At 42.1% G+C, this 13,219-nt stretch overlaps 1 protein-coding gene across 2 annotated transcripts in view; it reads left to right on the top strand.

The window, feature by feature from the left end:
- Positions 1-13,219, top strand: part of MRTFA (myocardin related transcription factor A) — a 77,470-nt gene that overhangs the window by 43,763 nt on the left and 20,488 nt on the right. For both annotated transcript variants that reach the window (XM_031057805.1, XM_031057804.1), the window contains exon 2: positions 3,304-3,369. In XM_031057805.1, the coding sequence (XP_030913665.1) occupies positions 3,304-3,369 (66 nt within the window). The remainder of the gene's footprint in view (positions 1-3,303; positions 3,370-13,219) is intronic.

Below are 13,219 nucleotides of genomic sequence, written 5' to 3'. Positions count from 1 at the left end.
TCTTGCTGTTCTGAAGGGACATAGGGTTTAAAAATAAAAGGTGCATATAATGGGTAGAGAAAAATGGTAACTAATAAAGAAATGGTAACTAATAAAGAAATGGTAACTAATAAAGAAATAAGGTATCTTTAGAAAATTTGCAAGGGAAGCTGCAGTCAGGAGGGGAATTTTAAGTCATTTGATGAGGTCTCTAGCAGTCTGACTGAGAGTCATTTTTAATAAATCTGGGAACAGCAGGGAGACTTCAGAAGAGCAAAAGACCGAGTGAGTTTTGCATCACTGCTGACAAAGGGTGAGTGAGTAAAAAGTGGCTCATCTACTGTCAGTTCCAGGAAAAAATCTATGGAAAATTTGATCAAGAATGTAGGTGCTATAAGAATAGCAGTATAATCACACTGATCAGCTTTTCAGTTTGTGAAAACAGGTCTGCTCAAATGTGATTCTGTCATTTGGATAAGTGAAATGTGGTTGCTAGGGGTTTTGTCTAGGTGCAACAGACTTTTATAACATCTTTAACTTAGTAGCATGGTGTATTTTGGTTTTGAGAAATATATTTGAATTTAATGAAGTACTGCTTAGTTGGATTAAGAACTGGTTGTAATCATAGAAAGCAGAAAAGTATTTCTGGTGGAGCTCAACCCGGTGCAGTCTGGAAACAGATGCAAGACACTGTAACAGTGTGGACAGAACAAATACTAGTGGAGGAATAAATTGTGACATTAAAAAAATAGTTTAGATCATTTCGGCAAACTGAGACAGTTGAGCAAAATGCACATTTATGCAGGTGACAATACAGATGTGCATCCAGGAGCAAGAAATGCCAGCCACACCTGTGTGGGGAGTTTTTAGCTGAAAATCCCTGGCTGGAGGTGAAAGGGAAACAGTAGGTGTGGTTAGAAATGTGAGGGAAGGTAGATGGTTGTAGCGAGTGAGTGGCAGAAGGAGCTAACATACGTTACTAGGTGTGTAAACAGAAGGCAGGAGTAATAATGAGACTGCTGGGGAGATGGACCTGCTGCTATAGGTTTGTGCTTTGCCTGTATACATTTAATAAGATGTGCTAATTTAGGGGATGGATATATGGGCTCAGTAGGGGAAGTAATGCCATGCAGAGAGATTCAATGGGCTGCTCCTAAGGGGGCAGAAATCACTTAGTGGCGGTGTGCTGTTGGAGGGATGAAGTCCAACTCCCGCCTTCAGTGCTGACAAATACCAGGGCTCCTGGTTGTTCCACTACAGCTCCTGGCTATGTGGTCATCCTCTTCAACTCACTAATGCAAAAACTGGTGCCTGTTTTGACTGGGCTGTGATCTTTGTCCATGAGTCCAGCCACCAGTCAGGGGGACATGAGAGGTGACGGGGAGTGTGAGAGGTTTGACACTGTCTCTCTCAGCAAGGTGTTAGATGTAGTGCCAGGTGTTAGATTGAGATTTGGGTTTTGATAACCTCAAAAGGAGCCCAGCAAATGAGAAGCTCTGTGAGCAGGCTGCCTGTGAGCTGTGCTAGCCCTCCTACTAGCACAGAAGTTGAAGTGCGATCTCATGCTGGGTGGGAGGAAGAGTCTGGAGCTACCACTTCTGTTTGCAGTTTCACAGCCAAATGAAGGGCCTGTTCCTTCCCCTCTCTGTTCCCTCCTCCTCCTTCTGGCTCTTGGCTGATCCCACACAGAATTACCATGGTGCTCTGTACATCCTCCTCCCCTGTCTCACTTCCATGTACTAAAAGAAAGTAATTTCCTGCCCAGGATGCATATATTAAGAAATCATAGTTTGTCTTGAGAAAGAGAAGAGAGGTAACTTGTTTGCACTCTGTGTGCACAGAGGTATTTCCACTGGTAGGAGGTATTCCTCTCACTGTCATAAACAGTTTCAGAGAAAGGTACATCAAGAGTCAATGGATTGGAAGCCAGAAAAATCCAAGAAGAAAGTTAAATGTGATTTAAGTGAGGGTGATTAGGTGCTATGGAAACAACTATAGAAAGGAAGAGATGGATCTCTTTTTTTATACATATGAAGACCAGAACCCATATTGAAAGATGTATCTTAGTGAAATGCAAACTGCAGATAGGAGGTTGAAAGAAACTGGTAAAATGTGGTGATGTCTGTAAGTAGACAAAGTGGCATCTTCTTAAATTTTTTGATCTCTACTTTAGGGAGTGTACAATATGAATTTGGATATAATGTATGAAATTAATGTACTGGACAAACAAAGCACTTAAGAAAGGAGACATAAGGGTTATGAGATAATGAGATTGCTGTAGAGCAGTTTTGCTCTGTTGTGGTTCCACAACATTCGTGTGGACTTTCATTATGTGGACTATAAAAAAGGCAAAAGAGAAATTCAAATTAGAACAGGGGAGATGAGATGCATTGCCATTCATTTTATAATATTTTACATTGAGCATGCTTAGGAGTTTGGGCTTGATTGCAAATGAGATTCAGTGATACTCAGGTTGTCCTATTTTGAGATGTGTGTCACATTCATGTGAATTTTTTCCTCAGTTTTGAAAGGTTGCTTTCATATGGAAGGTGTCTTTGACTGTAAGAACAATCTAGAATGTTGCTTTGATTGTACAGTTTAAAGGGAAGCTGCTGTTATAATCTAAATGTTGAAATTATTACTATTCCAGGGATTTGCACTAAAAAAAACCCCAGCTAATTGCATTTCACACAGGTCATGAATATGTTCTGTTATGCTGAAATAAATAGGAAAAAATCTAGTGATAAGGGGATTCCTTTTGTAGTGGAAGGACGCTTCTAGATGTATCCATGGTATTTCACTTTCACAAGACATTTCTGAAGGTGAATTTCTGAGCTGAGGAAGGAAATCAGCCTTGTAATTTAGAGTAACGACCAACAATTTTGACATATCGTTTAATCTGCACATAGTAATTAGAGTTTTCAGGAGTCATTAGCAGCTGGGGTGTCACTCCGTGTTTACTGGAGGACTGTCAGCTGGTGTTTCTCTTTGTTTGTTTTTTAATATTAATGGTTTTGAAAGCAGTTGGTGCTCTAGAAAGAACTGAGAAACAGGCCTGGCTTTGTGGATTTTTATCACCCTGCCAAGACCCTGCGCAACTTCCTCTGCCCCTGGCTGCAGCAGCCTACGGAAACCTGACTGCTGGGGGCCACTTCTGCAATTGCAGCAGGGCAGGGCGGCAGGGTGGGACGGGGGGGTCTTTCCCTTCTGCTGCTCACCAGTGCCTTGGCATCCAAAGAAGAAAACAAGATGCATTTGAAAATGTCTCCTCAGTTGTTTCTTGCACTGATGGGTTTCCTTCTCTTCCCTCTCTCTACTGTGCAGTGCTGCAGTTGAAGCTCCAGCAGCGACGCACGCGGGAGGAGTTGGTGAGCCAAGGGATCATGCCGCGTAAGTACCACTTCATTCTTTGCCCTGCTGGTTTGATATATGTTTTTTGGTGGGGAATGGTTCCCATATGATTCAAAAGGTCAGGCTCTCTGCTTCTGCACGGAAAACATCATGTGTGAGAGCCCCACCCTGTCCCACCTAGCCTGGTCCTTCTGAAGTGTTGGTGCCGCCTCCGATTCTGAAGAAGAGAGCAATGGCTGCAAGTGTAACTGTACTGCAAAACGAGGCTTGTGTATTCATCTCAGTGCACAGTCTTCTGGAGAACATACGATGTTAGAAGTGCCTTAGATACTTGACCCATGCTGGTAATCACTCTTTTAACAGGCTTCCTGCCCTTGCAGTTTCTGTTTTTACAGTGTGGCAGCTCCCCAGATCTCTGAGGCACTTGTAACTTTGTGTGTATGTATTCCCTAAACTGACCAAAACCAGGCATGATGTACAAGATGTTAACCAGCAAGGGACCCTCTTTTATGTTTGTAGCTAGAAAACTGCTAGAATGAGCCCTGTGTCATTGGGTCATTGCCCTTCTTGCAGGCAAAGGCAAAATCTGTGCAGGCAGAGAACGTGTACTTTTCTGGGTAAACAGGATCTACCCTAAAGCCAAGCTTTCAGTGTCAGAGTAACACTGGAGAAGGTATTTTTCTGTTTTGCTCTCCTCCTTCCCCCAGAAATGCAAAAAAGGTGACAAATAAGTTTTGTCATGCTTTGGTACCTCTGGACTAGATGACTTAGAGGTAACAAATTGAAGCAAGACCACACAGCAAATGTGTTATTTTTGAGGTCCTCTCAGTTTCACGCAACAGCTGTAGTAAAATGCAGTAGATCAGATATGTATTTTCTTCTTTCAAAAGCTTTCCTGCTGCCATGTTTCAGAAGCTTTACTTGAAGATGGTGTAGTAATGAGGATTTTCTCATTTCTTCTGTTTCTGGGGTGCACACTGTAATATGACACAATGCTGTGACTTAGACTTTGCTTTGGGCTGAAGGTTAGACTGTCAGCTCTGTGTCTGAATGAACCTGTCAGCAGCACTCTGTCAGCTGGAGTGGCTTACAGGATGGCAGTAATGTTCTTTAGGAGGTTTCTAGGACCCCTGCTTAAAATTGTGTTACCAAAGCAAAAAGAAAAGATTGTGCTGTCTGGATATATCATAGCTGTTGTCTGTTTTTTAATCTGAGGACCTTGTACTTGAGCTTCTACAGAATACACTTACTTGCTTTTGGATGAAAGATTAGTGTGCCAGTGACTGCCTTTTTACTAGTGCTTCTCAGAAGAAAGTGTTCCTGACTTCTTTGTGGTGTCCTGCTTTAGGTGGATATGTATGCAAATACTTCATTAGCTTCTGTTCAGTACTGGCTTTCTTCAAAGTGTGCCTGGCCAAACTTGTGATTCCTGAGAGGGTCTGTTTTCAAGGCCTTTTGAAAATTAGGCCCTTGCAAGTAATTCAAGTAAGGCATCCAGAATAATTAGTGAGTCTTAAATTTATTTAAAACATAGTGTAAATTACTAGTCTTGGCATATTTGTGCCTTTCATTGCTTCATTTATATCTCTTACATGTGAATTTTGTGATGGACCAAAGAAAAACACTTTGTGAAAATACTGGCAGCACATTAAAAGGTCCTTTCTGCAGTGGAGAAAACCTACTTTAACACATCTGTTCTAAACATGATTTGAAATTAGTTTCTCCCAAGTAATGGTATCATTTACCCATACCTGCCAGCTGGAAATAACCACACATAGGGAAATATTTAAAATGTAATTTGCCTGGGCAGTTTTTGAAGAGAAGATCAGATGTGAGATAAATTGTGATACGTAAAGAAAAAAATCCCATTTTTAACCTGAGAAGTACAGAGGATGACCAGGGACCATGTTCTTCCAGAAGGCACCTCAGCACCATGACAGCTCTACATCTACTTTCAGGAGTTCCAGAATAGACTTTTTTTACTGCTGGGAATGTGCAATTATCCTGTATTATTTCTTCCTTTCTTCTGTCTGGCCTGTACCTCTTGTCTGTGAAAACACTGAGGTACTTAATCTTGTCCTGCTGTCATCTGCTACTGGACATGGCTGTGCTGGACTTGTGTGTCCCTCTTGAGTTTGTTAGCCAGGAATCAAGCCCCACACGGTCCTTCATGATGATTCAACAAAAGTATAAAAGCTGGAATCCAGAGGATGCTTTAGTGCTGAACTAAAAGAGCTGGAGTGCTCTTTCCATGTCAGATGCTGGTTGGCTTCTTTTCTTTCCTTTATTTTCCATCTGGAGAGTCTTAACACTCTTGAGAGAGCTGTGAGGGTTGCAGTTCTATCTGCATTACAGCTTGTATCAGGAATGTGGTTTTGAAGTGAAGCCCCTGATTGCACCTGCCTGCTGTGCCTTGCTTTGCACCATAAAATGAAGTTTGAGAGCTGGATTAAATTGGAATGAAAGTAAAGTGGAAAATATTCTGCCTAGAGCTAATATGCATTCAGCCCATGGGAGCAGACTACAGCTTGTCTGGCACCACACCTCCAATTCACCTTCACATCCAGAGTGGGGATGTCACTTCCTCAGCATCAACTTGGTTTCTGTTTTGGTCTTACTGTGCTTTCCTCTGTGTTCCTTTGGATTAGCCTGTGCTACAGATCAGTTCCTGTATATCTGGAGGCAAACAGCCATGGAAAAATCCCTGAGCCAAGTGTGGGAGAAGTGAAAGGTTTTGTTTTACATTACAAGCTATGGTACTGTGCAAACTCCCATTGGTACCTTTGATTCTCCTGACTGAATCTAAACCCCACATAAGATTTATTCTGCAAATTGGTGCCCTAAAGGAAATTTCATTGCAGGCTTCCATCAACACAAGGTTTTTGGACACTGTAAATATGAGGAGTGGGAGATGACACATTTGTGTCACCCTTAAGTGAGAGTGAGAGTCATGCTACTCCTGCTGTGCTTGTTCATAACAGAGCTGTGAATTGCTTACTTTGTCCCATGTGGAATTTTGTTTATATGGTAGGGTGGAAAGGCAAATGTTTCAACATTTTTTTACCAAGTACACTTAATCTCACTTAACCTTCCCAACCCACCAGCCACCTACAGTGGGGCTTTGCTCCACTGAAAGATTAGTGTATTGTAGTAAGAAATACAGCATTTACAGGCAGTGAAAGAGGATTCAAAATAATTGCATTTTGTGCTTCATTAATTCTTCTTGCTTTCTGTTACCACTTTGTGTAACCTTTTACTAGTAGCAGGATTCATTAGTTCAAGATTAAAATTCTCAATTGCCCTTAGAAGAATGGTGGGAAGCAAGTCTTCACCTGCAGCTGACATATCTGTGATCACAGTTAGAATGACAGTATCTTGAAAAAAGGAGAGCTGGATTTTTATGTTTATTCAGGTTTTGGCCTATTTTCTAACAGTGCAAATAGAAAAGCCTTTTTGCTATTTGCATTTTTTTGTAGCTGTGCAGAGATGATTTTCATCTTCTTGTCTTCACAAAATACAAGTTATACAAAATCTGCTGTCTATGCTCAACTCTTTGAACTCTGTTGTGCTGTAGAAGAACAGTCAGATGCTGTCATTTTTTAGTATTGAATTTAAAGGCTATGGCTATTGTAAGGTTTTGGGGGGAATATCAAACACTCCATTTTTCACTCTTGGAGACAGTGTTTAAAACAGTAGCTAACGCACATCTGAGTAGAAAGTTATGTGGAAAGTATCTTCAACCAAAACAGCAAAAATTCTTAGGGGAAAGACATTTGGCAAATGTAGCAATACTCTGTTATGCAAAATATGTGGCTCTTTTTCTCTTTTGCAAGATTTAAAGCTTCACATGCCGTTTGTTTTATCCATCAGGATTGTGGTCTTTGGCTTCTGGCTGCAAGCGCTAAACACAGGCAAGAATGCGAGGTTGTCATATGGCACAATCCTGCAGGAAAGCTGTTTTGACCATCACATCTACCCAAGCAGGCGAAGCAGAAGTAGATAATTTCTGAGAATGTGCCTTGTGTTTCTCTGTAGTAGCGCTGTGTGAGTCTCTGAAAAATGACACAGGCGTGCTTTGAAAAGGGCACTGCCTGCACTGCAAGCTAGAAGGAGGCTGCTGTACAGGCTGAGAATTTCCAGGAGCTTCTTTTTCACTTCAGTGTATCTGATCTTTGCCAGTTTTTGTGCCCACATCCAACTCCTCTGTATGTTTGTGTTCTGGGATGCAGAACACGTGGCTGTGTGTAGATCCAAAGGGGATGGAGTTTGTGCATGGAGGTTCTGATGGGAGGGCTTTAACAGATGCTGAGGTGTTTCCATGCCCTAGGTCTGTGCTACCAATGCTCTGATGCACTTTCTGCTGGGATGTGCAGCCTGCTGGATGCTCGAGCTTATTTCAGAGTACAAGAGTTTATTTTATCCTCAGACTCCATGAGGGGAGCGTGCCATGGTTCAGTTCCAACATGGCACATGATTAGAAATTATTTTAATACAGCAGGCAGTCTAATGATCATCATCTCATTAGGCCTTTCATAGCACTTGCTGCATTTTTTATTAGCAGTAGGGTTAGTGGACAAAATATTTGTTATACAACTAAAATGCAGTATTTGCCTTTTTGGGAGTCTGTGAGACGTTGCTTAGAATGATTTTTGAAGGAATTGCTATTTACTGGAGACAGCTGGTGATTTAAGAGTACAGAACACAGGTTATGCTTTGGCATATCAGTGTTGATCATCATCTAGACAAAGCTTATAGCTGCTGCTCTGTTGTGTCCAGCGCAGCTACCATCACAAAAACCTAGGGATCTTTGAGATACTAAATTTGAGAAGCAAACTGCTTGCCACATGTGAGTTTCTAAGGTTAAATCATGTCTCTAGTCTTCAACACTCAACCTCAAGATTTGGCCATACATCCACACTTGTGTTTGTGTAGGGTAGCTAAAAATGCTATTTCTGCTTTAGCCTTTACCTGGTCTAACCAACTTCTCAGTTTAGAAAAAAATAATTTTTAAATACTTGAAAATGATGCACTTCTAACTTTATTGCTGCATGGCTCTGTAATTAATATTTATGTTAATATTTTCTTATTTATTCTTATTTCTAATTATGAATCTTGTTGATTTAGTGTGTGTGTGCTAATTGAAGGAGACCTGTCAGCCTTTGGTTCCTGTTACACACAATAGCTACAGTAGAACATACTAAATTTCAGAAACAAAACAAAAGCAAAAAAAAGTTTTGTAAGTTGTTTAACTGTTAATTGGGAAGTAGGAGCATCCTTCTGTGTTTGTCAGAGAAAGGAGAGGCAGCAAGCTGTTGGAACATGGCAGTAACCTACAGGTGCAGTACAGCTGCCATCGTGCTGGTGACTTCAGGGACAATTCTTCATGCCTCAGATATATTTTGTCTACTACATAAGGGCCAGGATAGATGAACTGCTGTGCCTGGGTGGAGTTCTACTGACTTGGAATTGTTGCAGTGTGGCTACGCAGCCGACATTTCAAGGTTGTGGAGTGTTCTATTAGAGCTGCAACTAAACCCATTGCTTTAACACCCTGAAATATCTCTTCCTGCTACGTAACGTGTTCCCGTCATTCTCTCACCACTTTACATACCAGATCTTTGTAGTGACATTCCTGCAGTTTTATGGAATCTATTTATAGTAATAAAGCAAAAATACAAATTTTCACTTCGCTGCCATTGTATGTCTGCTGTTCTGCACATTGGCAGCTGCTTCTCTTTCATGCTTTTAAGCTGGAACTGTAATTTTTTTTTAAGACAAGGAGTTAAAAACATATGTGGACTGTAAATAAAGCTGCAGCTAGACTTTTAATATACTCAGTGTCATGCTCTGAGAATAAGACTGGAACACTAAGCAAGTATTGTAAAAAAAAAAAATTTAAAAAAAGGAGAGGACACTTGCAGCTGTCCTCTACACTTTTTTCTGTTTCTGGTGTGTTGCACAGAAATCTGTAACTGGTTTTGTTTTAATTTGATTGTATACCTGTTACTTGTCTCCAGGGAAAAATTGGTGGTTATTTGACTTCGATAATTTTTCTTAGAGCACAATTTCAAAGCCTTCAGGCTTTGTGTGTAGAAGGCTGTCTGTAAGCTGAGAGTCTCATTGTCAGAGGACTAATAACTGCGTCTGCTTTGCTTTTATTTTTAGATGTCTGTCTTGAGTGTGTTTTCCATGTGTTTATATGATCTGTGATTAATAAGACACGATTGGAGCAATAAAGTTCATTGTGTTAGGATGGAAATGTGCTGTTTGCCCTTTCTGAAGCTGTAGAAGGAGGACCATGCTCAGGTGTTTGATAGGCTGCATTTGGTCCTTGATCCCTGCCATGAGAGAAGTTTTAACTCTGCCAGTTGCAAGAAAAATGTAATAGTTCAGGGCAGTAAAGTCTGATAGGCAATACAGTTTTATCCCTTCGTGTTCCCACAGTTGTCTTAGCTTCATTCTTACTTGTTGTCTGGGAATGGTCTCTCCTTTTTGTGACCCCATGCCTTTCTTACCCTGGGCAGTCCCAAAAGTTTTCAGAAGAGTTTGCAAAGGCCAATTATCCATGCAAGGCACAGGCATGAAGTCTGGTCCACAAGTGCATGGATCAGAGGGTTCCTGGTAGAAGTTCCTTGTGTCCCTTTTCCTTTCCAGTTTGGAGGTGGTATAATCCTGATTGTAATAAAGCTTTGCCTTCTTTCATTTCAGGATTTAGGTAGTGTCTTTTGAATGCCAGGAATTAATGGCGATGGATGGAGCAGATTATACATTATTTGTATTTGCTGTAAATGTTTTTTGACACAAAGCTGTAGCCATAGTCATCCACAGATCTGATAATTGTTACCATGGGTGACAATTTCCATTTTGCTTCTAAAGAGGATGAACTTTCTGAGAAATTGCACGTTTGTTAGATTTTAAATTAACTCAGTGTTAGACATTGGAAAAATCTTAGTCCTTTCTGCCAGTAATTTCATGTTTACTGTGACAAACCTTTAGGCTTTTCACACAGTTAATGAAAACCTTAAACTTCAGCTGCATCATCAGTGGGATACTGCAGTACTGAAGTTACTGACAGCCTTGCTGAAAGTGGTTTCTGGAGCAGGGCCTGCTGCAGGTGTTGGAAGCAGCTCAGCTGGGCGGTGTCTCCATGGTGAGAGAGCTGAGGCAGGGTACCACAGTTCCCCCTGCCTGTGTGCTTCAGCAGCCAGGGCAAGCCCAATGCAGGGAGCTGGAAATGGCTCTTCTTGGGGAAAACAGCTGCCTGAGCTGTGCAGGTTTGGGATGTTGAGCCAGGAGAAGGGCTGGCTCTCTGAGGCAGGGCGTCAGGGAGCAGGACCTCAGCTCTGACTTCCACAGCGGCCTCTGGCTCACCAAGTGATCTGCTAGCAGGGACTTCATTTGGCTGCAGTTTTCTGTGTGTGTCTCTGGACTGGAATAGCTGGGCAGTATCTGTAATGCTGTGCTTTGGCAGTGCTGGCAACAGCAGCAGTGTGGGAATGAGCCTTTCTCCAGTCTTTCCTCTGTTTGGGACTAGGAACGCTCATAATCCTTCAGTCACAACAACACATTCTCATTGAAGAGTGTGACTGAAGGGCAAGCTGCATTTGTTTAAATGCCAGAGATGTGTTTCTTACCTTCATAAACATATTTGCATTTACTTTTTTTATGACAGTCTTCATTTTTAATTTTCTGAGTTTATGTGTTTTGGGATTTGAATAATCACGATTTACCAGGCTTCTTTTCCTGTCTTTAACTTGACACTCATATTTTAGCCTTAATCCAAGGTCATTGACCAGTGTTGAGGTATGGTATCAAGAATTCTAAAGTGTGGTCAGTTCTGTGTCCTGAATGAGAAACTCCCCAGAGCTGCAAATGGAGAAGAGGATGCTGATGGAGATCTCTCTTCTCTCAGCTGTGTATTCTCCAGCCCCTTTTTCATATTTCTGCGGCACACAGCAGCAGCTCTTTGACAGTGCCCCACTGGCAAGATGACAACCCCTTCTGTGCATGTGACCCAGTTTTTTAATACCTTTTTCTTCCATGAAATGCTTTTTGAAAATGGGGTGAAGATGAAGGGAGGAAGAAAGTGCTAAAACTGCCTTGCTCTGTGGTTCAAGTTCTGTGTCTCTTAGCAAATCTTACGGGTGGGAGCCCCACCCTCAACCAAGGGCGGAAGCCATCGAGCCTATTTGCAGCACTTTATCTCATCTTTTTACGAAAGCATAGTAAACAAGAGAGAGAAACCAGACTTTGGTTGAGACCAGGGCTGAGTAGCTGCAGCAGAAGGCCTTCTGCCAGTCTGAATTAAATCAGCATGTCTGAGTTTGGGTTTGGATATGTCTCTTCGTCATAGCAAAGGAAGGTTTTTCCCTTAGGAATGAGTCTAGCTGAGGAGCAAAGTATTTGACTCAGTATTCTGAATTTAGCTGTAGCCTTTCTACAAACATTGTGTGTTGTCTTACCAACTGATTTGCAGTTGAAATATCACCTTGTTGTCTATGATGAGCTAGATACTATGGCCAAGGAAAGCTCATGTGCTTCCTCTCCTCTGTCAGTCTATAAGTCTGATCACCTTGAATAGTGATTTACTGATTACAGAAGGCTTTGCAGCCTCTGCTTCACACAAGACACTCGAGCTATGAGGATCTGTGCAGATCCTTTTGCCTTTCCTTCTTCTCTGTTTGGTTCCATGCAAACCTCAGTGTCTTCTGTCAGCTGTATAAGCAAAAGCAGGGTGTATGGGTATTTTGACCTCTTTTTCTCAGCAGTTGGGTCAGTCCCCTTCCCCTGCTGTGTTTCATTCTTAGAGTGTCTCAGTGTGGTTCTGATTCCACTTATTTCTCACACTTGGTGACAGGAACTCAGAGGTCTGCATATGAATATCTTTGAAAGCTTTGCATGGCTAAAATCTGCTTTTGTACACTGTGGGGTAAGCCCTGAACAGAAATGTTTGGGCCATTTTGCCCAGCTTTTTGTCTTGCTGTTATGTTGAAGATTTGGGTTTGATTCCTGGTCCTTGATTCAGTCTGTTGTTTATAGCAGCAGCAGTTTGATGCTTTGCAGCAGTGTCTCAAGGCCTGGCCGGATGGAACTTTGTGCAATCTGGTCTGGTGGAAGGTGTCCCTGCAAGCATAGCAGGGGCGTTGGGACTACATGATCTTTAATGTTTCTTCCAATCCAAACCATTCTGTGGTTCTGTGACTCATTTGCACTTTGCCATCTGCAAAATGTGGCTTGGACTGCTGGAACACTGAACTCAGGCATTGCAGTTTTGCACCCTGTTTCATGGGAATTAAAACATTCCTTTGAAGTGGAGATTAGCAACTTTCATCTCTGGGCTTTGTATGGGAAGGTGAATGTAGATGGTCTTGTGTGCTGTTGCTTGGGTTTGGGGTCAGATGCAAGAACACAGTTGCAGTGTATAGCTGCAATATTTTTGAAGCAGGGTGGAGGCACAGAACAGTTGCATCATTGATGTGCAGGGAGGTTTCTCATGGTAGCTGAGGGTGTGGCCACAAAGATGCTAATGCTTCAGGAATTCCAGAGATGAAGCCTCAAAATGCTCCACAACAGGCAGCAGAGAGACTAAAGGAATAGGATGCTGTGGTTGGAATTTCAAGAGATCCTTGCTAGCCAGCCCATCTGTGGCAGGAAAATCAAGTCCTGCTGTCAGTCATCTAAAGGTGAGGGGTAAAACTCATCCTTCTAACAGCAGATGTTACAAACTGCCTCAGTTGTCCAGGTGCAACAAAAGTGTGAACAGCTCAGAGGAGGTCACCTGCTGGACTGTGCTGTCCCCAGCCCCGTTTGTGATGCTATTGCCCCATCTGTCACTGAGCCTTTTCTAGTGCTTGTTGGGCCATTTGTAACACCAGGCTGTTTTCCTGTG

This window comes from Geospiza fortis, unplaced genomic scaffold (assembly GCF_000277835.1).
Source record: "Geospiza fortis unplaced genomic scaffold, GeoFor_1.0 scaffold173, whole genome shotgun sequence".
Taxonomy (NCBI): Eukaryota; Metazoa; Chordata; class Aves; order Passeriformes; family Thraupidae; genus Geospiza; species Geospiza fortis.
This window is presented reverse-complemented; position numbering and strand designations above follow the sequence as displayed.